Below are 26863 nucleotides of genomic sequence, written 5' to 3'. Positions count from 1 at the left end.
GCAGCGTGCCTGGCCAGGACCCCTGGTGCTGACTCACCTGGGAGCCCAGACCCATGCTGCAGCTTGCAGGGCCTGCCAGGCCGCGGCTCACCAGGACACCAGGCACGTCCCACTGCATCAGAGCTGCCCTGCCTCTCCCACGGGCCCCCGGGCTGGCCCTTAGGGGCCCTGGGCATGGCTCTTCCCTCTGGCTTCTCTAGGGGTAACAGAGACGCAGCCTGGAGGTCGGACGCGGCCCTAAGCAGGAAGAGATGACTTGGGAGGGTTAAAGGGGCCCTGCTCTTAACAGTCACACCCTCTGATGAAGTACCCAGGTTCCCAGGGGCCAGCTCCATGGACTGAGGACACGCTGTTACACATGGAGCCTCCCCTCAGGGGGCCAGTGGGGCCGGGGAGGGCGCCCTCCAGCTCCCTGTCAGACCCTAGCTCACCTTCCTCTCTCTGGGTGTCCCTGGATCCTAAGGTCCTCCTGTCCCCCAGCCCAGCCCACTCCAGGCGGGGAGCCCTCTCTCCTCATTGCAGTGCCCCCCCCCCCCCCGGGTCGGCGCCTCCTCGTCCTTGCGCTCCTGTCTCTGCCACCACCGGGGAAAGCCACTCTCCTCTCCCTGACGGGGGAGCGGGCGTGCTGCAGAGGGTGAGACCAGGCTTTGGTGACCCCACACCATGGGCCGGGGGTGTCCTGGCTGCACCTGTGGAGTGTAGGGATGAAAATAGGGAAGGAGAAGGGATAAGCCATGTGTCTGGAGTTAAAAAATAACCACTCTGTGCCCAGATTTGGGGCAGGAACAGAGGCGGAGGTGGGGGTAAATGATAGGGGTCCAGAGAGAGGGAGGGGCCGTCTGTGCTTCCTGGGCCTGGGTACCCAGCTGGGAGGAGGGCTGGGCTGTCCAGTTGGGGGAGAGCTGCCTGGTGGCAGGAGTGCTGCCCAGCGCGGGGGAGGGCTGCAGCGCGACGGGACGTCCTAGGTCTGCTGAGTCATGAGATTTGGAACAGGTGAGGGGTGCCTGCATCCCCTCGCATCCCTGCCCCAGCTCCTCCGGACCCTCCATCGCAGACCACCCCTGTGGTTTGCATCCGCGCCGGCTCCCCGACCGAGGGCCTCTGCCTCCTGGAGCTCAGGATCCTCCCTGCTTCCCCCCACGACGGCGGGGCCGGGGGTCCCCGAAGCTTGAGGTGGGGGCGAGGAGAACCTCGGCTGGAGCGAGACGGGAGTGGGGACGTCTCCGAGGCGCGGGAAAGAGGGTCGGGGGCTCAGAGCCCGGGGGCGCAGCGGAGTGGGCCCGGCCCTCTGCTCCGCAGCTCGTCCCGGGGGAGCCAGGGTGGAAACTGCCCCCTCTTCCCGCCCCAAACCCGCAGAGCAGCGGCTCCGCGCCGCTCGGGTCCGGCTCCCCAGACGCCTCATCTGGACGCGCGCAAACTCCCCCAGAGGACGGTGCGGGCGCCCGGGCCCCTCGGCCTCAAAGCTCCGCGACCGCCCGCCCCCGGGAGCGGACCCCACCCGCGGCCCCTTGGTGAGGAGCAGAAACTTCTGAGGAGGCGGTCGGCGCCCCTCACCGCGGCGGTACGACTCACCGAGGTAGCCAGCCAGCAGGGACCCGCGTCCCCGAAGTGAGGGCCGGCGGGCTGCCGGCGACGGCCGAGAGGGCGTCCGCTCGGCCCGGAGTCCCGCGGCGCCCCGGCCCCAACTCGGCCGGAGTGTCTTTGCGGCAAGACTTGCTGAGCTTGCAGCCTGCGCCGCGGCGAGGGAGGCGCGCGACCCGTGGAGCGCGCTGCAGTGCAGGGAGGTGATGGGGGCGGGGCCGGGGCGGGGCCCGGAGGAAATGGGGCGGAGCCGGGGCGGAGACCCGCAGGAGGCAGGAGACGCGCGACCCACCGAGCGCGCTGCAGTGCGGGGAGGGTGTGGGGACGGGGGCGGGGCCCGGTGGAAGGGCGGGAGGAAGGGGGAGGAGCCCGGAGGAGGGGCGGGGCCGAGGGCGGGGCCCAGATGGGGGCGCGAGGCGGGGCCGGGGGTTGGGGCGGGGCCCGGAGGAGGGCGGGGCCGGGCGGAGACCGGCAGGAGGTGAGGGACGTTCCCATCCGCGGGGCGCGCTGCAGTGCGGGGAGCGGGTAGGGGCGAGCCCTGGGCGGGGCCGGCGGAGGAGCCGTGGGTGGGGCCCGAATGAGGGCGGGACCGGGCGGAGACCGGCAGGAGGCAGGGAGGCGCACGACCCGCGCTGCAGTGCCAGGAGGCGGTGGAGGCGGGGCAAGGGCGGGGAGGGGGCGGGCCCCTATGGAGGGGCGGAGCCAAGAGGGCGGGGCCCGGATGGTCGGGGAAGGGCAGAGCCTGGCAGGAGGTGGGAACCTGTCAAGAAGGGGCGGAGTCCGGGGAGAGGGCGGGGCCCGGAGGGGCGGGAGGAAGTGGGGGCGGGGCCCACGGAGGGGGCGGAGACTGGCTGGAGGTGGGAACCTGCCTGAAGGGGGCGGAGTCCGGGAAGGGGGAGGGGACGAGGAGCGGCGGGGCGGAAGAAGGGGCGGGCCGGAGCGGGCCGGGGCGGGCCGGGCCGGGGCAGACCCGAGTGCCCTACGCGCAGCATCTCTGGGCTCTCAGAGCCCACCCCGGACTCCCGCTCAAGGTCAGGAAGGGTCGGACCGGGAGCCGGGCCTCGCGGTCCTCACTCGAGAGGGGCTGTCTCTCTCGTGCCAGCTCCCCCTCAATGTCCCAAATCCACTGCAGCTCGAGGCGCCATCACGGGCCGCAGGAGCCCTGGTAGCCGTTTGGGGTCTCTGAGCCCCTCTCCTCGCCGTCCTCCTCCTTGGAAGGTCACCTCTACCTGCAGTTGTCACCTGGAGGGAGGGGTTTCTGAGCCTCGAGGTTTGGTGAGGAAGAGGAGGACCCTTGGGAGGTGTTAAAGGTGCCTGGAGCGGCTCACAGAACAGCGTGGGTGGGGGAGAAGAGAGCGGAGGAGGACCAAGTATCACAGGACAGGGCTTTCCACACGGGCTGGCCTCAGAGCGGAGGTGGGTTTGGGGTGGTTTGCAGGGAGTAAACAGCCCCGAAATGGTCCTATGGCCAAGTAGCTGCAGACAGTCATGGAAGGGGCCGGGGCGGGGGGCGGGGAGGGGGAAGCACCAGGTGCTGCTCTCCCTTCCGCATCTGGAACTCCTGCAGCGTCTGGAGCATCTCAATCTTCACGAGTTCGCCTGGAGTCAACTTGATCACCAGAGGGCAGTATCTGCCTCTCCCAGAGATGCCCAGAGAGGTTCCCGCCAGAATGCGCCTGACCTGACCTCAGTTCTCAGTAACACTTCCTGAGTGAAGGGGAATACCCAGCGGCCTGGGGGCAGGGGGGCGGGGGGGGGGGCGGTGGGGAGGGGCGGGGCGGGAAAAAATGAAAGTAAGTTTTGAGGGAGGAGGGCAGGGAGAGGAGCTGGGCTTTTCCCTGTCACTCATGGAGGCCGTAGCAGCCAGCTTGCCTCAAGGGCATGGAAGGCCTGCCGGGTCCTTGATGAGACTGAAGCTGTGCGTGCCCGAGGCCTGGAGGTCACCCCCACGCACAGGGCAAGGGGCAGTGGAATCTGAATCCAGACCAGGAGAGGCATCTGAGCTGACACCTTCAGGCTGCCCAGCCTGGCCAGCATCCTAGGACCTGCTGCCTCGCTGGAGGGCCTGAGTTGTCCTTCCTGGTCCCCAGCTGGTGACACATCGGCAGAATGCAGGCGGGAGAGAGGGCTGCAGTCTCCTGGCACAGAACCCAGCCAAGCCGACTGGGCTGCCTCCCTGCCTGCCACTCCAGTCAAAACCTGTGCCACCTGCTGTCAGAGCTCCTCCTGAATGAGCCCAGAACCCAGGGGCGGAGGGGGCTGGCCTGCCTCCTAGACTATGTAGAGTCTAGGCTGTAGTCAGTTTGGTTTAATGAAAAATGCGATGTTCCTGGCCACGGCCTCCACATTAATCCATCAGGACCAATAGTGTCAGCTACAAGCCTGATTGGGAGCTCAGCACCCCTGGCACCCATTCCCCAGGCTCTGGAGCTGAGAAAAGGGTGGGAGGGATGCCCACCCCCCACCCCCCACCCGCGTTACTACTTTGCTTTCTAGCTGTTCGTCCTTTGAAGGAAGAGCCTGTGGTCAACCCTAGATGCTGAACTGCTGCTCAACTAGGCCATCAAGGCAATCGCTCTGTCTCTGTGCAATACCGTTTGAACCCATGAAGGTAGGAGAGGGCTGCCTAATTTGGAGGGTTCTCCAGGGAGAACGAGCCTACAATCCCCTGGTTACTCGGCTTCACCACTTTCTGCTGAACAGAGCTTCCTACTGTTTCATTTCCAATTGTCTCAAGCCGGAGGCAGGCCAGAGGAAGGTGGTATCTCCCCCATCACTGCTCTCCCTGGGGACCCAGACCCCCTGCACCCTCAGCCACCCACTGGCCAACTCAGCTGCTTAAGTAATCCTGCTTGTGCCCATCTCCATCTCTCGCAGGTCTGCTGGCACTTGGATTGCACCCCCACTGTGTTCTGAGGATGTCTCTGCCTCAAGAATCTTCCAAAGCTCTGCTGTTGTCGTTTGAGCAGACAGAGCAGAGCCAGCAGGGCGAGCCGGCCATCACTTCGCAGGCCTCAGCAGCTCCCAGCTCCTGCTTTCTCCTCACACCCCTCCCAACACAAACATGCCCCCAAAGCTGCACCCCCCACGCCCCATACACCCTGTCAGTCTCTGGAGCAGTTTGCATCACTTCTGACAATTCAACAAACCTTGGTGAGGCTTCCACTGAGGCACCTGCCTCCCTGTTTGTAAGAGAGCAAAGGGTTTTAAAACTTCTGTGCAATTCCTGCCACTCAGGTCTTAGTGACCTTTATCTGACTTGATTTGTAGACACACCAAGTTTAGAGGTATTTTAATTTTACTTACACTAATATATTTCATACTCAACTCCACTTAATTTCTTAGCTATTGCATAAAAATGCTTTTAATACCAAAGACATTAACTCATTAGATGGAACCAAAAAATGAAACATGGATAAAGTTAAGTATCACACTATTCGCATAATATCTTAAATTTTAATTTTAAAAAAAGGTCTCTAAACAGTCAATGAAGGCCAACTCCTCCAGGAAGCTGGCTAAGTGAACTATAATTATTTATTCCACATGTGATGAACAAACACAAGAGATGACTCTACACATGGACATCACCAGATGGTCAATACCAAATCAGATTGATTATATTCTTTGCAGCTGAAGATGGAAAAGGTCTATACAGTCAGCAAAAACAAGACCAGGAGCTGACTGTGGCTCAGATCATGAACTCCTTATTGCCAAATTCAGACTTAAATTGAAATAAGTAGGGAAAACCACTAGACCATTCAGGCTTGACCTAAATCAAATCCCTTATGATTATGCAGTGGAAGTGAGAAATAGATTAAGGGGATTAGATCTGATAGATAGAGTGCCTGAAGAACTATGGACAGAGGTTTGTAACATTATACAGGAGGTGGTAATCAAAACCATCCCCCACAAGAAGAAATGCAAAAAGGTAAAATGCTTGTCTGAGGAGGCCTTACAAATAGCTGAGAAGAAAGCAAAAGGCAAAGGAGAAAAGGAATGATATACCCATCTGAATGCATAGTTCCAAAGAATAGCAAGGAGAGATAAGAAAGCCTTCCTCAGTGATCAGTGCAAAGAAATAGAGGAAACCAATAGAATGGGAAAGACTAGAGATCTCTTCAAGAAAATTAGAGGTACCAAGGGAACATTTCATGCAAAGATGGGCACAATAAAGGACAGAAACGGTATGGACTTAACAGAGCAGAAGATATTAAGAGGGGGTGGCAAGAATACACAGAAGAATATATTAAAAAAGATCTTCATGACCCAGATAACCACTATGGTGTGATCACTTACCTAGAGCTAGAAATCCTTTACTGTGAAGTTAAGTGGGCCTTAGGAAGTATCACTAGGAACAAAGATATTGGAGGTGATGGAATTCCAGCAGAGCTCTTTCAAATCCTAAAAGATGATGCTGTTAAAGTGCTGCACTCAATATTCCAGCAAATATGGAAAACTTAGCAGTGGCCACAGGATTGGAAAAGGTCACTTTATCCCAAAGAAAAGCAATGCCAAAGAATGGTGTTGGAGAAGACTCTTGAGAGTCCATTGGACTGCAAGGAGATCCAACCAGTCCATCCTAAAGGAAATCAACCCTGAATACTCATTGAAAGGACTGATGCTGAAGGTGAAACTCCAATACTTTGGCCCCCTGGTTGCGAAGAACTGACTGATTGGAAAAGACCTTGATGCTGGGAAAGATTGAAGGCAGGAGGAGAAGAGGACGAGAGGATGAGATGGTTGCATGGCATCACCGACTCGATGGACATGAGTTTGAGCAAGCTCCAGGAGTTGGTGATGGACAGGGAGGCCTGGCGTGCTGCAGTCCATGGGGTCGCAAAACAGTCAGAGACGACTGAGTGACTGGCCTATTTATTCCCCAGGCAATGAACGAAAACAATCAAGTTTTAACAACTGAGTCCAATAAAACTCAAATACCACAGAACAGGGAGGGTTGAGGAGGACTTCTCTCTAATTTTATACTGCTAGAAAAGTCACATCTTAAGATTCTCAGGACCATACCTGGCATAGAGAGGAAGTGAAACAAATCCCAAAGATGATCTCAGATTTGATCAGATCACAGGACCTCGTGAATATCATGGGGACTTCCTCTTTTTACATTCTTTGATCTGACTTTTCTGGAAGCAAACATGATTTTTCTTTTCAAAGGGAATAATAGTAATAAACACTCTGTTTTATCTTTATATTCCTCCTTCATCAGCAAAGTACCCGCCAGTCTGGTGTCCCAGGTAAATGCATGCCTCTGAGCGGAGGCCCCCACGCCATGGTCGAGGAGCAGCTTCTCCTGAGCTACCCCGCTCCTTCCCCAGACAGCCCCCGTCTTCCCTGAATCCACGGAAGAGGCTGTGTGCTGCTGAGTGCTCCGAGCTGGGAGCCCCACCAGGCGAACTCTTCTTTCCCAAGGGCAAGCACGGCTCTCAGGACGCAGGACACCCACCATCGAGGGGAGTGAGAAGCAAACCACTGAGGCCCTTTACATCTCCAAGTCCATGAAGTGTCCATGTGTTGAGGCTGAGTCTCGGAGCGGCCCGCAGTGCAGAGGCCATTGCGGGGGAAGAGGCCTCGACAGACACTCAGCTGGCCGGGGTGTCCCAGGCTGCCCCGCCGCCCTTCCCTGGGCCTCTGCACATCTGCAGCAAGCCAGACACCCTTGACTGCAGCCTCACCCGCGTGCCCTCACCCCATCCCCCAGTGGAGATGCTGTCTGGCACCTGCCGGGGGCCGGGAGCGCCAAGGCTGGCACTGGCACACCCCCCGCAGCTTGTGGCACCTGAGACCCCCGACTCCCCGGGAGGGGGTGGTGGCAGCAGTCCTGCAGTGACTGACCCAGGTGGCCTCCTGGAGCCTCCAGATGGCAGCAGCAGGTCAGGGTGGCAGCAGGGTGTCTTGTGTCTCCGTCGAACGGAGACCTCAGCACCTGCTGAGGCGCTGAGGCGCTGCGGCTTGGGGCGGGGGCTGCGGGAACACCGGGAAGGGTCTTGACAACAGGCGGCCACGAGGCTTCAGCAACAGGAAGATCCCTGCGCGGGGGCCACTGTGCCGGGGTGGGGGAGTCACGCAAGGTCAGGGGCGAGGGCTCGGCCAAGGCAGGTGGGCTCAGGTCATTCAGGTTCTCTTCACCAGTGAGCAGAGGCCGCTGAGGGCGTCTACACACAGGAGCCCGGTCAACCCACTCACGTCAGGTGGTTGGAGGCCCACACTGACCCCCTCCCCTGCTGACTGCCCAAGGGGGCCTGCAGGGGGACTGGCCCTTGTGGCTTGTGGTGCCCAGCTGCCTGGGTTCAATCTCAGCCTGGGCTCAGCTCACCGCCCACAGGCTTGGGCACCAAGCGGCGAGCTCACTTCACGGGACGGTGCGGGGGGCGGGGGGCACCCGCAGAGGGCTGCGCTGGAGCCGGGGCTTGTCACTGTACCTCTGGCCAGCAAGTTTCAGGACGGCTGTCCTCATATGCCCCAGAGAGGCAGACGGATGTTCCCAAGGACACACAGTGAGCCTGGAAGCTTCCTCACTCAGCCTGTGGCCCACCACAGCAAGATTCAGGAAGGAGAGGACCTGAGCCTAAGCCTCGTCTTTGGAGCAGGGCTTGGCGTGTCTGCTTTGCCTCTGGTCCGAAATATTGCTGTGTGTGTGCAGCTAGGTCCGTGAGTGGCCTGGTGAGCTGGGTCTTTTCTTCTGGGTTGTGGGCATTGATGGGGCTTCTGTCCAGAGAAGACAACCACCACAGAGCCTTGCTTCAGGCCAGGCCAGTCACCTGGACGTGCCGCCCTCCCGTCACTAAAGGTCTTGTTTTCTCCTGCTCACTTGCCAGGATCTCAATGGATATGCCTGGCCTGTGCCAAGTGACGTGCCTTTGCCAACCATGGGAGGAGGTGCAGGGTGAGGGCAGAGTGCGACGGGGGAGGTGGCCCCCATCAGCAGGGTCCCTGCACCCTGAAGCCGCAGATGCCTGGAGCTTAATAAGACAGCTGAAGTGCATTTCCCGCCTGCCTGAAGTAAGCAAACCAGTTCAGGAGAAAAACAGCGTCCCGCCAGTTCCTAAGGCTTCCGTAAGCTGCACTGCGCTGGTGGTGGTGGGAGAAAACCCACAGCCTCTGAGGGCTTCAGGAGTTGGCCGGGGAGGGTTCAGGAGTTCTTCGTTGCCTTGGGGAGCCACAGCCCGCGAAGGCGAGGCTCAAGGGCACACAGAGGCCTGTCGCCTTGAGTGTAGGGCCCAGACTGTGGGCGTGAGCCCCGTCTGGCCCCCTGGCACCGGCTGGAGAGCCTGCAGTCCTAGCGGCTGCGTGTCATCTGGGAGACAACAGGGGTGCTGGCTGCGCAGGAGGCTGTGGAGGGGGTGAATTCAGGCTCAGCTTTCAGAGAGCACGTATTAAGGACTGTGTTGGCTTGTTTCTTATCATTGCTTGCCCCCACCACACACATACATCTCCTTCTGGTCACACTGGGGGTCCTTGAAGATGTCTCCTCCATTCACCGCAGAGTCTGTACCCAAGGGTCCCCCTCGGAGGCAAGGCCTGTCCCTGCTCAGAGGAGCCCTGCCCCAGAACAGCTTGCAGTCAGGGCTCTGAGGTGGGGGCTGGGTGGGACCGGGGGAGGTGAGTGGGCCCAGCCTCCCCCTCAGCACAGTCACACAGTCAGTGTGGGGGTGACAGGACCCAAGGGCGGCTCTCCTGACTCCATCAGTGATGAAGCCAAGACCAAAAAGTCCCAGAGACCTGTTTCCACAGGCCCCTCTGCCCTGGACTCAGCTTCTCGGGGACTGCGTCCAAGTTCTGTACGCCCCGAATCTACTAACCTCGCATGGAGCCCAGAACTAGGGCCACCGGCAGCTCGGGCAGGAGGCCTGAGGGCCCCATCTCAAGTCCACGTCTAAGTCTCCCCCAAACAGAGCGGAATCCCTAAGGGGCCCCAGGCTGCAGGGGCACGGCGTCAGGGAGGCCGCGCTCAGGGACCTGGCAGGAATGTGGCCCAGCACCAGCCCTCTGCCGCCCCCCAAGAGCCCTGCAGGCTCGTCCTGAGGGTGTCTTCAGCGATTTCAGCTGCTGTCACCCGCGACAAAGCCAGGCTGGGGGCACAGCCTTCACAGGAACCTGGAGGATCCCCCTTGACTAATACCCACCTGCTTCCAGTTTCAGGCTCTGAAGCTAAGGGTGAAGGCCCCACACCCACAGAGAAACAGCTCCTCAGGTCAGAGGAGCCCTAGGAACGGCACCCGGGGGCTGTGGAGCTCTCCGTGCCGTGCAGGCCCCAGCACAGCGGGACGGTCTGGCTGTCTCCAGGACACGGGCTTGGGTCTGGCTGCCGAGCAGGGCACACCCCGATGCTACTTCCAGGGGACAGTCTGGGGGGCTCCGTGGGAAGGAAGCTGCGGGGAGGGTCGCCATCAGCACATTGCAGACCTCTGCCGGGTAAATGGTGCTCCTTGCACCGAAGGCCTTGGTCCCTAATCCCGCTCTCCCCATCTTCCAGAGACTGAAGCTGGGGAAGCATGTGTGGGAGCCTCGGTAACATCAAAGAACCCCAAAGACTGACTAAGTCCCTATTTCTCTCTCTCCCGGCCAATCCAACCAGGGAAACCTCCGCCAGCACCAGGAGCAGGCGGTGCGGGGTTGGGCACTTCGGGCAGCGGCCAGGGCCTTGCTGGCCGTGCACTCGGTTCCCAGAAACGCCTTCTCGTTCCTGCTCAGCAGCCTCCGCTTTGCTCGCTGGACCCTGCTCCGCCTTGATGCAGCAAGACCCTCAATGTTGCTCACTCCTGCTCCTTGAAGTTCCTTGGAAGGTGGGGGTGGGGGGGTGGAAATTTAGAGCTCAGGAAACAGGCCAGGCAGCCATGTCCACTGCAAGCTCAACTGGACCGTCTCGAGCATGACAAGGCTGGGAGGTCTGTGCCCAGCAGGCCCCGGCCTCACCGGCACCCACAGAGGCATGTGGTTAAGTCCAGCAGTCACAGACACGCTGCTGCCACTGTCCTTGCTATCCACAGGGAGAAGGGGGCTTCGTGGAGAACCTGGAGCCCCGCACCACCAGGGCCACAGGGCTCATATCCCATCGATACTGGGAGCGAGGTCGTCTTGCTCGACCCCAGCTGCTGCGTCGGGGCAGGGGCAGAGGGACGCAGTGGGCTCCCAGCCCTAGGCATGTGCTCAGAGCTCTCGCTTAGAGCAGACACAGGCCCAGGAGGCTCACCCCACCTGGGTTTCTGGGGCTGCCACCTGCTGGCGCTCTGACTCGAGACAGGTGCTCACCACCCGCTCTGAGAACAGAAGCCTCGGTGGGCCCCAGCCAGAGGGCACCAAGCAGTGTCCCGGGATCCTGCAGCCTCACCAGGGCTGGACCAGGGCAGGACACGCAGCTCGCCACGCAGGCTCGCCCAGCCCGGACTCTCTGGGTCTGCAGCTGGCCCTCTGTGGTCTCGCCTATTCCTAGCTGTAGCCATGAATTTTAGACGATTTGAATTTTTGGCTGTGCTGGGCCCTGGTTACTGCGCTCCGACTTTGTCTACTTGTAGTCAGCGGGGGCTACTCTTCGCTATGGCGTGTGGGGCTCTCGTCGCAGCGGCTGCTCTTGCCGTGTGCATAGCTCTGGGTGTGCAGGCTGGGTAGTTGCGGTGCACAGCCTTAGTTGCTCTGAGGCATCTGGAATCTTCCCAGACCCGGGATCGAACTCGTGTGCCCTCACTGGCAGGCAGACTCTTACCCACTGTACCACCAGGAAAGTCCGTCATTATGATATTATAAACCACTGAGTGTGAAGAGTTGCTTTTATAAAAACTAGACAGAACTGCTTATAAGTATGGGCGAAACTTACAAAAGATTGCAGGAAGAGAGTCTGAATTCTGAAAGCCAAACTCCTTCATACAATGGCTAAATTCTTCATCCGTTTTACTGGAAGCCCACCCTGAGCATCATGGATGATGCGTGGCGACCGCTGTGGAGAAAAGCCCTCGCCCCCAGGCTGCCATCTCCTCAGTTTTAGCCTCTTAAGTGGATGAACACAGGACTCAGGGAACAGGAAGCGTCCCTTTTCACCCGCTGACTTTCTGATAAACTATCCGACACCCAGTCCTTGGCCTGCGCACGAGGGGCCTCCCGTGTGTGTTCCTGCTGGGATCACGGGCAGAAAGGAGCCACTGGTTGAGCCCCCGCCGCGTCCCCAACATCCGGCTTGTAGGAGCTACATTTGCTTCCAGGGAGATGGTGTCTTGGGCATTTATTTTCCATAGAGCAAATAACCATGCTCCCTGAGAAAAGCCATTAACTTTTCCCTGTGTTCCAGTTCAAGGAAAACAGAATAGTCCTCTGGCCTCTTACTCACCTGAACCAGGCCCACGGCCTCGCAATCCCATTCCTCCATCCAACTCAGCGAGTCCTCCTGAGAATAAGAGCACCGCGCTGCCCCTCCTCCTAACAAGTAGCTGAAGCCAGAGGAGGGGGCTGGGCCGCCATCTGCAGGCCCCGCCCCCGCGGGCAGGAAGGGGCAGCACCTGCGCGAGCAGTCTCAGAACACGGCACGGTACACATCAATTTGGAAGAAGTGAAATGTACGCATTACACATGGACTCTTGTGTTTTGGAACTGGATTTATGGGACTGCCCTGAGGAGCAAGGGGGGCTCTCAGGAGCCACGTGCTGGACGGGAGGGTGGAGGGCGGGAGCCATCCCCCTGGCTGCTCAGGGCGGGGCGCCGGGCTCCTCACTGCTCCTCGGCGCCCTCCCCAACAGGTCAAGCCCAGTGGGGGGGCTGTGCTGTCTGCATCGCTACACCGAGGCAAGGCCATCCCAACACAGGCCGAGGCCCAGCGCAGACTGGCTCAGTGGCTGGACGGCGATCGGCACGGGCTGGAAACCCTTGCTGTGCACCTGCCTCCTGTCGCAGGACACGGTTATCTGTGAGCCATTCCAGTCTGTCACAAGCTGGGAAACCCAGAAAGGACTTAGCCCGGACCACCACCCACGGGCAGTGAACTCCAACCAAGGCGGACTCCAGCCGGAAGAGGGTGTAAGCAGAATGCCGGGCTATCCATCAGCATCACAGCGAGACAAAGGAGAGGCAGAGGCCTGTGACAAGAGCTCCACCAGAGGTAGAGAGAAGCCAGGCTTCACGCCCTCCAGGAGGCACCCACGCTGTGCACAGGCTTACCCCCGTCCAGGCACCCCAAGGTCGTGTTCCTTTTTATGGTGGGTGTGCTAGCAACCCAAGTGGGTCACACGCCACACGTCTGCCACAGCACCCCAAATCTCACCAACGCCTCTGCCCCGTCACCAGAGCTCACAGGCACGAAGAAGCAGGCTCCCACCAACCCCAAGCACAGGCGGCATCTCTGGCTTCAGGTCCACTCTGAGGGTGAACAAGTCCCTACTCCCAGGGTGCTGGAATGAAGCGCAGAGAGGCAGACCTTGCTCACAGACCGCCCACACCCCAGTCTTCCTCCAGGACAGTCTACACGCAGGCGGGGTCCACCGCGCTCAGCGAGCAGCCCCAGCCTCACCTGCCAGGAAACACGACTGGCCGCCACAGGCAGCAGCGCACCAGGCCCTCCGTCCACAGGTCCTCCTGGCGGAGACGCCAGGCTCACTCGGCCCTCCTCCTCCTCACGCGGCTGTAGACCAGACGGGAAGGGGTCAGTTTGCTTGTGTGACGGTCTTTGCAGCCGCAGAGCTCACACACGACCGCCAGGGCCGTGGTGCGTCCCTCAGAAGGGTGACCAGGAGGCGTGCGCCTTCACGCCGCACGGCCACAGGCAGGGCTGAAGACACAGCAGGCCGGGGTCTGTACCAGCAGCTGACAGCTGGCACCCAATGCGCCCGCAACTGCAGCACCATCATGTGTGAAGGGCCAGTGGTCTCACCCGGGGAGGGGCAGCTCCCACACACTCCTGCCTCCCCCATCCCCGAGGGGCAGAGAATCTCTAGCACCAAGGGTGCTCCTGTCAAGAATCATGTACAACCCTCCAGGTGAAGCGGCAAAGCTGGCAGGGCAGGAGAGGGGCAGCCCAGACGGGCAGAGCAGCTCTCCACAGGCAAGGCTCTGTTCCAGGAGCAGGGTGGCCTTAAGCTTCCTCTCTCTGTGGAACTGGGACAGTCAGCATCCTGCCCCCGACGCCAGGGGCTCCAAGGATCTGGACACTTAAAAAGGCCAAGACCAGCAGACTGGCGCAACACTGTAAATCAAACTGCTCTAACGCCAGACCACACTCTGGACAGTCTCCTCCACTGGCCCCACAAACCCGTAAGATGAGGAGAAATATGAAGACAACTCTGGGAAAACTGGAGACGCTTCAGAGTCATTCTTAAAGAAATTTAATTAACTGAATTGCATAAAAGGGAGTAGTACACATGTAAATCTCTGCTACATCACCGACTGCTGCTGCTGTTCTTGGTGTTTATTAAAGACCGCTGTTTCCACCCATCTTCCGGTCTATGGCTATAGAATGTAGGGAACGTAGGCATTAGCAACAGGACAGGAAAAGCAAGCCAGAGTCTGTTCACCAGAACGTCTTCTCCAGTGCGGAACAGGGTCCTCTGAGAAGAAAAGGTGTGCAAAGGTTGGGACCCACCTACGATCGGGAACAGCAGCGAGTCAGAGAGGAAGGCCGATGGGAGGGGAGCCTGGCTGCTCCCGAGTGCTCCCTGGAGCCCCCTTCTCCTAGGCCTCCGTGAGGATGCCTTCTGAGGTCCTAACCTGAAACCAAACTTCCTGTCGATTCAAATAAAGACATCATCCCCCCAAGGAGAGCTCATCTGAGGCCGGGAACTGACCCACGGACAGAATGATCCGCCAGCATTCTGAGAAAGCGTATTTAAAAACAGCATGGCTTTCTAGAAGGTTCTGGTGCGTGAAGACGGGAGGAAAGGGGGGTCTTTGTTAGCGGGGACTGGAGGCATGTGGCCCACCAGACAGAGCAGGATACAGAAGAATTCCCTAATATCTGCAGGCTACCACCAGCTGCTGCTGTCCCCTGGGTGGGCAGAGGCAAAAGCAAGCCCCCCTCGGGTTCTTCACGGCCCACAGGTAGGGGCAGAAGCAGCTGTAGGCTGATGGCTCTGAATAACCAGCAGGTAGTGTTACGTTAGGACCAAGGATTTATTCCACAATATAAACCGCAACACTTGATACAAGCTTCCAAATGAGCAGGCGGGGGGTGGGGTGCGGAGAGCCAGAACAGCAGTGACAGGTGCTTAGGGAGCAGCCTCTTCTCTGTCACCAGTTCTCCAGTGACACCAGAAGCCAGACGTCTGTGTTCGGACATCCGCCGGATGCTAAAGCACCACACTGTTTGGAAGTTTGTTTGGTTTTAATTCCAGCCACTGAAACCAACATGAAGTTATTGCTTAGATAAATAAACCTAGTCTACCAGGAAAACAAAAGTGGATAAAGAAAACAAACAAAAACCTCAAAAGTGAAAAACTTAAGCTCCCCAATATGGTAACAGAGTAAACGAGAGAGAAATTCCTCAAATGAGGATTTACTGGGCCCTTCTGGGCACTGAAACCGAGTTGGACTCAGCCGGTAAACCCCAGGAAGAGGTGAGATTTTCATGCTGTACATGAGAAGGTGCAAGCGCCAATCCTTCCAAACTGGTGGGAACCCCTGCAAAAACAGTCAGCGTTTCAAACCTCAACAACCACAAACAGCTCTTAAGGAAAAAAATACAAAAAGTGTCAAAAAATTTTTGTTTTTTTTTTTTTCTTTTTTTCAAAGAGTTCTGGAAAAATGATCCCGTAAGGAATAGAAATAGCACCGTTCACAGGCTGGTTTGAACGCCAGTCCTGCAGCTTTGCTGAGAAACTGGGAGTCCCCGGGCCAAGCCCTGACTGAGAAGGGCTCTGCGGGTTTTATCTCCGGCCCGGCGCGTCCGTCTCCGCACAGCGCACGCACACGTAGTCCTCCTCCTCGGCCGTCTCGGGAGAGACACCAACACAGACCTGATGGAACCACCGACTGCAGCTGCCATCACACTGGACCCAGTCCACCTGGTTACAGAGAGCAGGGAGACGGGGTTTTCAGGGGAGAAGAGGCCTGGCGGCTGGGGCAGCCACTGCCCCTCACGGGACCTCCGGCACGGCAGCCCAGGCGAGCACGCTGAGCTGTTCTCCACGCGGTGGCTGCGCGGGGCGAGGACAGGTCGCCCCGTGACAAGTAAGCAAAGGGACGACAGCGGCACCCCCCCACCTTCTGAGCGCCGGGCGGCGAGAGCCGGAGGAGCAGGAAAGGAAAGGGCAGAGGAAGAGTTTCTTCGAGAAAAGGGAGGAGACCCAGGAGCGCTGAGAGAGCAGAGACACCAGTGGGGGAGGGTGAGCAATCCACTCAGACGGGCTCGAGGCAGCTAAGCAGGAGAGAGACCCGGCCGGGCGAGCTGGTGCTCACAGGGTTCTGAGCTAAGGGAACACACGTCCTCCACGGCCCAAACCTCACTGACCTCGTCTCCTTCTGGCTGCAGGCAGCTCACGGCCGGGCAGATGGCGTCCTCGTCCTCAGAGTCCTCCTGCTCCGAGGAGGACGAGTCTGAGGGCAGGGACTGCGTGTCGGCAGAGGGGACCAACTCATAGCTACACTCTCTCTCTAACTTGAGACTGTCCGTGTCCTTGGGGTGGCTCAGTTTGATTCTCTTCTTTTTGGGGGCCCGCATTTTGGTGATTCGATCCCACCGCTCACTGGAGAGGCCTTCTCTTTCCAGGCGTCTCTTCAGCTTGCTCTCGAGGCCGCTGGCTCCGTCTCGCTTCCCTCGGCAGCCGTCACTCTGGGAGGAAGACGGCAAGCCCAGTTTAGGGCACGGCTTGCCTCTCACTAAAGCTGCCGTGTCAACACCCGCAGGCATGAGCAACAGGTGCGCCCCACGAAACCAAGACAGGCTGCCCCTGCTCCCGGCCTCGCCCACCCCACCCCACAGGACCACCTAACTTCGCCGTTCAGCCCATCAAACACTGGAGGACAAACGTGTCACCAACGTGAACTGCCTCACACCAGCCCAGCAGTGCCGGGAGGCGGGAGAGGCCAGACACACGAGCAAATGCCTGACGTCCACAGAGCTTCTTGGGAGATGCTGACCCTCAGATGGCTAAGAAACCAGGCCGATACCATCCTTTGTAAAGGACATCTCCGCCCCTTAGAGAAAAAAGGTGCTTTTAACTGAACACAGTTGGTAATGTGCTACCCTATTTGGTATTGAAATAATAAAAATCAATCCTAAACGCCAGGGTCTACCCTTATGCTGTCTTCCTGCTTCGACTATATCCTCAGGGGTCAGCGATTCCGTTAGCAGGATGCAGCAGCGGCAGCACCTCACGCTGCTGAGAAACGGGGCCTTCGCACTTAAGGGAGAGAGCACTGGGAACAGGCCCCCCGGGAGCTCCCGGGAGCTCCCGAGGTTAGGACTCCCTACTTCCACTTCAAGGGGCACAGGCTTGATCCTGGTCAAGGTATTAAGATCCTGTGGGGCAGCCAAACAGAACGAAGCACAGAAACGGGCCCTCTTGGTCTAGCCACCTGGTCCTACCAACAGCTGTCAGGTTCCGCTTAGCAGAGCTACCGCATCTGTTACACGCTGACTCGACAATGAAAGCCTTTCCAGCTGTAGTTACATTTTCATCTAACAGGATTTCTCTTACACAAGAATTATCCTGTTTCTAGCTATTATCACATGGAAATGATGAGAAGCGCCTTATGAAAAAGAAAAGCTTTTCACACAGTGGTTTAAGAACCAGTTCCAGAACCCAGGCTGTGAGCCCAGCCGCCGTCGGCATCTTTTCCTGGATCAGAGACAGCGTCTCGTGCCTGTGCTATCAAGAGGGGGTGACGCCGAACCCCAGTGCCCACCTTCTCACTGCCGGGTCTCACTGGAGAGCTGTGGTCAGCCTGCTGTGCAGGGCTCGGCTTTGCGAGTAATGTCTGGTAGAGCTCCTGAATTTCAGGAAGGGACACCTGGAGCAGCTGGGCCTCCATCAGCAGCTCATTCACTTCTGGGCTGATACCTGTGTCAAGACCAGAGCAGATCACGGGGACACTCCTTGTGACATGAGCAGAGGAGGGCCACCCAGCCAACTGCCACCCTCCCCACGTCAAGTGGAGCCACTTCCTGTGCCCAGAGCCACAGCCCAACAGGCCCAAATGAGACTGAGTCTAGCGCTGACGCAGGAGAGACGCCTCTGCCTGGACAGCCGTCTCAGGGCCGGGCACTCTTCACGGGCCGGGGCTCCAGGCAGAGCTCCCGGGGACAGTCACCCTCAGGAGAGACAGAAGAGAAGCAGGGTCTCGAACAGCCCCCTCAAGCCTCCTGAGTAATGAAGCGACAAGTGAACCCGTGACTGAGCATCTGACCGTATCACTTGCTGTTTAACTACCAGCTGACATGGGATGAGTCCACTCCTCCCTGAAAGCAGTGGATATAAAGCTTTCCTTTCTATTTCTTTTGCACTTACAAGCCTTTAAATAGGATTCTCCTCCCACCTTTCAAGTACACAGTAACACGTATCCCACATACAAGAGCAAAGTCATTTTTCAATGGTTCCAGATTATCCGCAACAGAAAACTGCTGCAGTATCACTTGTTACTGTTCAAGCCCTCAGAACAACAACAATGATCATGATGATGGTGATCAATACAGACCATGGAGGGGGACACAGCTCCGACCAGTGGAGAAGGGAGAGTGTAAATAGGAGGTTCTGCTGTCCCAGTCGTCAGGCAAGGAGAAGGACGTGGGGCCAGGAGGCTGAGATATCTGACGGAAGGAAAACATCTCACAGTAAGGCTCTTCCAGGACTAAGACTCCCACCAGCCTAATAGAAGTAGCTTGGGTTATCAGGCAGCATATAGCAGAGGACTTGATTTTCCCAAACTGAAACAAGCCTTTGGCATCTCAGATCTGGCCAAGCCAACTCCTGTTCACCAAGCCTTTGGCCTTCCTGGCTGTGCCTGGACTGACTTCAGAGGTGAAGAGCACTACTGGGCAGTAAGTCAGTTTTCTCTGCATGGAAACAGATCACACAGCCTCTTGGATTCCTGGGGGAGATTCTCACCTGCCTGACACAGACATGCAGCCCTTTGGGTAAACCAACTGAGGACCTGCCAGACAGCCCGTTCATGTCCCCGCCTTCTCCAGAGCCTATCAGAGGGGCTAGAACCAACAGTCCTTTGACCACAAATGAGCAAATAGCAGTTGTGTCTTTCCTCTTTATTAACACAAGGAAACTCCCCAGCACGTCATGTGTAAGGAACACAACTGTCTCCAGTGTAGGCTAGGTTGTCCGAATAGCCACAACTCAACTATGAGGCAAAAACTTAAACACATCATCTGCTCAGTGCCAGGCACTGTATTTCAGAAGCTGGAAATAAATGGGGGGGTGGGGGGGGTGGGGGGTGGGGTAAGAGAAAGAAAGACAACAAATACAGCAGAAGCAACCCTCTGTCTGCTATGTCTAGCCTGGACCTCACGCAGCCCTTGCAGACCACAGGCCTCCGCTGGCGCAGCACCAGGGAGGAGCAGTGACTCTGCTGGAGAGTCCGCAGCATCGGGGAGGCGTCAGGCGGGCCTTATAAGAGGACTGAACCCTGCACTCCCGACTGCACTTTCTTATCTTCTGCGGAAGAAGACAGGACCCCACCCTCGCCACCAAAGTCATGGTTATTAAGAATCAGGCTTTTGGCAGCAAGACCACAGATAGTGTGAAACCCACTGCCTCCCCTCTGAAGCAACATGGTACAAAAGATGCTTCAAAACTTAATTTTTCCTCAAAAAGCAACAAGACACAGAAGGAGGCACACTCCCTTTCTGCTCAGTGACTCACATGATAGGAAGCAGGAAAAAAAATAGCTAAGCAAAAAAAAAAAAAATTAAGTATATCTATTAAAAATACCTAGGTTCATACACACAAATGGGGAAACCATCTGTATATATGAGCAGGTGAAATCTGCTCCACAGACTGACCACCGGGAGCAGAGCAAGCAGACAACGTGGCAGGAGCACGGAGCCCTGCAAGGACAGCAGGCGCCGGCAGCAGAAGCGCCCAGAGCCACAGGGGCACGGCGGTGAGCTGTCTGCAGACCAGCAGAGAGGGCCCAGGCTCACCTTGCTGGTCTCTGGCACCTGTCCTGCTGCGGCCTGCCACCTGCCACACAACAGTCCCGAGCCCACTGGGTCCTGCAGGGCCGCGAGGTGCCCTGATGAGAGCAGCTGCCGGGCTCTGTGCTGCCAGCTCACGGTCCTCTCAATCATGTACCGCAGCGCGTCTCCCTCAGGCAGACGGACGCGGATGCGCTGCAGGGAGGCCAGTAGGGGCAGAATCTTCTCGAGTGGAGGCTTCTCCGACCTCCGACAGTTGGGACACAGCCAGATTCGGGGGCCCTGTGGAATGCTGGGAGCCGCCACACAGCTGGTGTGGAAAGCATCCCTGCAGAGTTCACACTGGATCATGGGGGCCGCAGGGGCCTTCTGACACACGCAGACTCTCATCTCCACATGGTGCACGGGCGACAGCAGTCTCCCCTCATTGGCTTGTCGGAGAGACTGCAAGGCTTCCATTTCTCGTGCGCGAGCTTCCCCGAGTGCTGCCATCTAGAAAGGAGAGGCGATAAAGGATGATGGCACAGAGACCTCGGCCGTCTTCTCAAACTCCCGGGGCGTGGCAGTGAGGAGGGCTCCAGAGCAGGCTCTGGGTGTAACGCCGGTTCTGCCTCACTAAGCCGTGGGGGCGCCTTGGACAACAACATTCTGCTCACTGTGGTGGGATGCCCACAGGCATAAACTGGAGTCGGGAACAGTGCCCGCCTCCAGGGCTGCTGGGACGACCCCACAGCCATGTGACCAGGCGCTCTGGCTGCCTCACGGCGAACCACACTGTCAGCAGTTACCTAACACACACTGCTCTTCCAAGCCAACTTCTCTGCACGTGTATCTCTTAGAAGATACACCTCCCTTCTAAGATCCAGGTTTTTCACTGTCTATGTACAAGTTTCTGAGGTTTGTCTTCAGCTCCAGTAACTTGTGTGATCTTCTAGAAAGGTAATTTAGATGAGAAAGTCTCTCAGATGCCACAGTAGCCTGTGTCTCTCACTGCCTCTAACATCAGGCCTCACAGGTGCACTGGACGCATGAACCGCACGTGGTGAGAGCGGGTCCCTCGTGAAGAGGTTGCAGGAGCACCTCACCAAGCGCCCCGCACACACACACATACTGTGAGGCCACCAGGCACAGACAAAAGCAAGCTGCTTTTCTGCAGGAAGTGGCACGTGTACCTGCTATAGTCTTTTCTCTATTAAAACAAGAGCCACATTTCACTTCTGAGATCAGGTAATCTGTATGAGCAACTTGAAAACACAAGCATAATTAGTTTCAGAGTAAAAAGCTGAAGTGATACCGAACATGTTCCTGACCAATATGTACAAACTGTCCATGTGTGGCCTCTATGTGAGGCAGTCCAGGCTTTACAGATTCATTCACTGCTCACCATGAAGTAGAACTGCTTTAAGGGGGACCAATTCAGATCAGTAGCTATGTAAGAGTAAGTCACTACCCCCTGGTACATAACACAGTGACCTTTCACAGCAAACGGCTAGACGAGCCGAGTCCTGACACTTCACTGAAGAGAAGCACAGAGGAAGCACAGGTGTTGAGAACCAGCATCCCCACCAGAAGCAAAGACTGAAGGCTTACAGAACCGTTTCTTTCCCAGCCCTATTTCCGAGTCCTTAAAATATTGTGTCACAGCTAAACCATTCCCGAGATCAGATCCACCCCCGGTCACCAGACGAGGAACCTGAGTTGTGAGGCCAGACTGACGCTCCGCTGTTTCTGGATTAGAAGAGAAAATGTATCAATGAGGGTTGAGGTAAGAAACCAAAAGACCTAGGATAAACCACCTAACAAACCCTTGCTCAATTTGGAAAATCTCCTACTTCTACAGACGAAGCAGCGTGCAGGCAGTGCACATGGTGCGATGCGGTGACAAAGCGGCCAGCAGGCAATGTGCAGAGCCGAGCAGAGCTCCAGGCCGAGCCTGTGCAAAACCCGCCGTCTAACAGTGGAAGCAGCAGCTCGGAAGCACCAGAATGATGCTCAGGCAGCCACAGCTGACTCCAATCCGAAGGAGGGACGAATATGCCAAAGACAGTCCGTGTCAAAATACACAGACACTTCAGGGTAACCCCACGTCAATCCCGAGGGCAGCCAAGCAGCACTGAGGGCTCAGACTAGAGAGGCGTCCTGGCCCAAGGGCGAGTCCGCTTAGCTCCACCCCAGCAGCAGGTGGGCTCCTGCTCTGGGAAGGGCAAGGCTTCGTGCCTTCAAAACCACCCTAAAAGGGGCTTCATCAGCCTAGAAAACTTCTGCACATGGAAAGAAATCATCAACAAGAGGAAAAGACAACTTACAGAATGGGAGAAGTATTGGCAGCTTGTAACCTGATCCAGGGGATTAAGACCCCAAATCTGTGAAGAACCCACACACTGCAACAGCACCTGCAGTCATCCCAGCAAAAGCAAAGCCCGACGAGAACGGGCAGGAGGCCCAGTGGACATTCCTCCAAAGATGACGAACAGATGGCCAATAGGCACAGGAAAAGACGCCTAGCACCACTGACCATCAGGGAAACGCAGATCAAAACTACACTGGGACATCGCCTCACACCTATTTTGAAATGACTATCGTCGAAGAGACCAGAAAAAACAGGTGTCAGTGAGGATGTGGAGAAAAGGGAACCCGCTCCTACACTAAAAGTGGGGATGTGAGTTGCTGCAGCTGCCGTGGAAAAACAGTGTGAAGAGTCCCCCAAAAAGTAAAAACAGAACTACCACAGGACCCAGCAATTCCATTTCTGAGTACACGTCTAAAGGAAACAAAAATACTAACTTGAAAAGATTATCTGTACTCCCATGTCCAAGGCGGCCTCATTCCCAACAGCCAAGATACGGAAACCACCTCAGTGTGCCCACTGGTGGATGAAAGGAAGCGTGGCTGTGTATGTACAATGGGGTGTTACCAACCACAGACAGAGAAAAGGATTCTGCCATCTGAAACAACACGGATGAACTCAAAGCATTACACCAAGTACAATAAGCCAGAGAAAGACAAGGACTATATGATCTCACTTACATGTGAAATCTAAAAAAGAAGAAAAAAAAAAAGCACCCCACAGAAGACTATGTGGATCATAACAAACTGTGGAAAATTCTTAGAGAGAAGGGAATGCCAGACCACCTGACCCGCCTCCTGAGAAATCTGGATGCAGGTCAAGAAACAACAGTTAGAATTGGACACGGAACAACAGACTGGTTCCAAATTGGCAAAGGAGTACGTCAAGGCTGTATATGGTCAGCTTATTTAACTTATATGCAGAGTACATCATGCAAAATACCGGGCTGGATAAAGCACAAGCTGGAATCAAGATTGCCGGGAGAAATATCAATAACCTCAGATATGCAGATGACACCACCCTATGGCAGAAAGTGAAGAAGAACTAAAGAGCCTCTTGATGAAAGTGAAAGAAGAGAGTGAAAAAGTTGGCTTAAAACTCAACATTCAGAAGATTAAAATTCAAGTAAGATCATGGCATCCGGTCCTATCACTTCATGGCAAACAGATGAGGAAACAATGGAAACAGTGAGAGACTTTATTTTCTTTGGCTCCAAAATCACTGCACATGGTAACTGCAGCCACAAAATTAAGACGCTTGCTTCTTGGAAGAAAACCTATGACCAACCTAGACAGCATATTAAAAAAGGAGACACATTACTCTGCTGACAAAGGTCCATCTAGATAAAGCTATGGTTTTTCCAGTAGTAATGTACGGATCTGAATTGGACTATAAAGAAACCTGAGCACGGAAAAACTGATGCTTTTGACTGTGGTGTTGAAGAAGACTCTTGAGAGTCCCTTGGACAGCAAAGAGATCCAACCAGTCCATTCTGAAGGAAATCAGTCCTAGATAGTCATTGGAAGGACTGATGCTGAAGCTAAAACTCCAATACTTTGGCCACCTGATGTGAAGAACTGACTCACTGGAAAAGACCCTGATGCTGGGAAAGAATGAAGGTGGGAGGAGAAAGGGACGACAGAGGATGAGATGGTTGGATGGACACAACTCAACGGACATGAGTTTGAGTAAGCTCTGGGATTTGGAAGCTACAGAGGACAGGGAAGCCTGGTGTGCTACAGTCCATGGGGTTTCGAAGAGTGGGACACGACTGAGAGACTGAACTGGACTGACAGACACAGAGCGCTGATGGGCAGCTCCCAGAGGTAAGTGGTCCGGGAGATGGCTGCAGGGGGTCAAAAGGCAAAAACAAATCCTGGGGATGCAGCATACAGCACGGTGACTGAGGTCACTGATACAGAAAGAAACTGTGCTCTCTTCTCCGGGGAATATGTCAGTTGTGTCCAGATCTTTGCAACGCCATGGATTACAGCTGGCCAGGCTCCTCTACCCATGGAATTTTCCGCAAGAATACTGCAGCGTGTTGCCATTCCCTACTCCAGATAGTCATTAATACTATGTTATAGTTTTGAAAGTTGCTAAGAGAGTAGATGTTAAAAGTTCTCATCACAAGAGAAAAAAAACAAACCTGTGTGGTGATGGCTACTGACTAGACTCATACAGGGACCACTGGGTAATACACATATCCTGGGTCACTCTAGGCACACCTGAGACTAATGCTACAGGCCAGTCACAACCGCCTGGCAAGTTTCTAAAGCATCCAGGTCCATAGCTCTCTTCTTTCCATCCAATACTGTGCTCACCAAACACTGGCCTGATACTGCTCCATCTTCTTGAAGATGACTCTACCTTTGGATCCACAGTGCTCACGCTAAGAGGGGATCAGACTCAGGAGTACCCAGTACCCTTTCCAGTGTATGGCCTGTTGTAAACTTAACAGTAAGCTGGCATCGCAGGTCACCTGTTAGCCCTGGACCAAGCTACAGGCTTGGGAAGTGTTTGAGTCTGGCAGGCCTCGCAGGCACCTTCCATTATAAACTTTTACAAATGACAGCTTTCCTAAAGTTGCTTTGGTAACAGAGTACTCTGGAGGTTATTCTCCTACTTGCCTTCCCAATATACCCAGTAAAGAAGCAAGAGCTAGAAACGGCCCTCCCCCCGAGAAAAGAGGAGGAGCGCCAGCACGCACAGCTGAAGCAGTCTCTCTGCTTTCCATCAGCGTTCTCTCCAGGTCGCTCAGACTCTCTACACGGGGACTCTTCTTCTTGCCACTCGGCAAGGGATCCTTTAACTTTCTCTGCTTCCTCTTTAATCCCAAAAGGCCAACGTCACATCGAGGACACAGCACCTGATGTGGAACAAAGCACAGCCGCTGTGGTTTGTCTGGTTCACCACAGAGCATCACCAAGTTCCCAAGTAAAAGCCGAAGCAGCGGGGGGGACGGGGATTTCTTTATATTTTCTGCATAATATCCAACCCTGATCCCAGAAATCCTACTCTACAAAGGAAGGAAGCAAGGATGAAGGAAAACTCACAAAAAGACAGACTTTTGATTCAGATTCAATCAAACAGTAAGTAAAAAGAAGAAAAGTAAAATGCAATGATTCCAGTCATAACTTGTGAGCAGAATCAGCTTAAGGAAACGAGTGTTAACTGTAAGCATGTTGAGAGGTGGGGATCTTTTCTCACGCTTGGCAAATCCAAGTGGTGAAGCATAGCCAAGGGTAAATGTTCAATCCTAACAGACCAAGGGGCTTCAGAGAGGGGTATTTCTTCCTTAGTGAATGCTGTCCCCAAACATACGCAGAAAACATTCAAAGACTCTCCTAAGTTTCCAGCGGAATTCAGGAGACTCTCCCTGGCTCCCCGCAGAAAATAACTGCTAGAGCACACATCAGTCAGTGCTGCCCCTCCATAACGAAGGGGCTGTGTGTTTACCAGGTGAGCGGCCGCAAGGCCCCAAGGCGGTCTGAGTGCAAACTTACCTCAAGGAGAGAATAGGACGAGTTCTTCGTCAGGAATGTATTAGCAGCACATTCTTTCCAAACGTGAACCTCAGCTACTAGGGACTCCAGTCTCGGCAGCGAGGGTAGATGCACCGGGATACACCGGCCTCGAGTGACAAGCTCCACCAGCGCGTCCAACACGGGCACACGCCCTCCAGCCTGGTTAAGTCAAAGGAAAAAGAACACTTCTGTGGACGTGCACACAGTAACCCCCCATGATCTCAACACACTAAACTCACGAGTGATGCCGGCCGAACCTGCCGGCTAGCTGGTGGTGGTGACGGTAAGGCCCCTGGGGGATCCCACTTGGTCACCAGGCAAGAGCCTGGCTCGTGCTGGAGCCACAGACACAACTGAGGACTGGCATGCGCTGCCATCCCTTCGCTCAGACGCTTACGCCCTTTCTCAGGGCATCTGCCATTTTGGTGGGTTTGAAGAAAATCCAACAGAAATGCAAACCTGTAACAACTCAAAGGACTTCCGCACTGACTGAGAGAACAAAGCGGAAAAACAGTCTTTCACTCCGTCCACCGACAATGAGTTAATAGATTATCCAGGAAAACTAACATGAGCTGAGAAAGAACACTGGCTCTCAAAGTTTATTATTAAGAACCATCTGGGAAGCCTGTTTTAAAAACTTCCTGGGCCCCATCCCCAGATTTCTGATTCAGTTCATTAGGGAAGGGTCCATGTGAATTTGTATTCCTAAAACTTCCCAGGGGCTGCTGGGGCTGTTCTAGGACCACACTCTGAAGCATGCAGAGCACTCCCTGCGTGTAAATAGACAGCTGGGCGGCACTGTAGAACGAGGAGTCCACCGAACACATTTCTCTGCTAGTCCTTACATACATGATTCAAGGCCAAGCTATTATTTCAGGAATGGAGCAAAACTTGCTTTTTGTCCGTATCGACAGATTTTGTTGCAGACACAGAACTAAGAAGCACATACATGAAAACATGTGAAGGGAACCAAGCCCACCTAGAAACATGTCCTCTCCTCTGATTTCATATGCTCACCTCTCCTGACCACTGCCACCACCTCACTTTCTGGCGGCTAGCAACCATGAGTGGAAGCAAGGCCCAAGGCTACAATCACGATGGTTCCAGCAATGACAGACAGGAGTGCGCCCCAGCGACCTCGCCGGGGAGCGTGCGCACCGCCAACACTTCCCGCGCTCTTTCCTGACTGCCCGGAGCCGCTCCTCATGTGCTACTTATCAAACGACGTGTCTTCTCTTCCCTGCTAATCAGAATAGGCGTCCACAGGCTTCACTGAAAACACCTGGCTAAGCTGTCCTACTTGGCACTTCTCATTTAACAATTGGTCTATTA

General features: G+C 55.9%; 2 protein-coding genes across 3 annotated transcripts in view; both read right to left on the bottom strand.

Moving 5' to 3' along the window:
* Positions 1–1738, bottom strand: part of SYT2 (synaptotagmin 2) — a 79753-nt gene extending 78015 nt beyond the window's left edge. The window contains exon 1 of the mRNA XM_018060849.1: positions 1573–1738. The gene's annotated coding sequence lies outside the window, so the exon portion shown is untranslated. The remainder of the gene's footprint in view (positions 1–1572) is intronic.
* The window catches only part of KDM5B (lysine demethylase 5B), a 68954-nt gene continuing 55972 nt past the window's right edge, over positions 13882–26863 (bottom strand). The window contains exons 21-27 of one of the 2 annotated variants that reach the window (XM_018060847.1): positions 25511–25690; positions 24715–24873; positions 19664–20149; positions 18205–18316; positions 17416–17570; positions 16019–16339; positions 13882–15572 (exon numbers count right to left, since the gene is read on the bottom strand). In XM_018060847.1, coding sequence (XP_017916336.1) covers positions 15435–15572; positions 16019–16339; positions 17416–17570; positions 18205–18316; positions 19664–20149; positions 24715–24873; positions 25511–25690 — 1551 coding nt within the window. In that variant the 3' untranslated portion in view covers positions 13882–15434. The remainder of the gene's footprint in view (positions 15573–16018; positions 16340–17415; positions 17571–18204; positions 18317–19663; positions 20150–24714; positions 24874–25510; positions 25691–26863) is intronic. The other variant, XM_018060848.1, reaches the window with a different exon arrangement.

The sequence above is a fragment of the Capra hircus genome, chromosome 16 (assembly GCF_001704415.2).
Source record: "Capra hircus breed San Clemente chromosome 16, ASM170441v1, whole genome shotgun sequence".
NCBI lineage: Eukaryota > Metazoa > Chordata > Mammalia > Artiodactyla > Bovidae > Capra > Capra hircus.
Note: the sequence above shows the minus strand (reverse complement) of the source record. Positions and strands in the feature narration are given on the sequence as shown.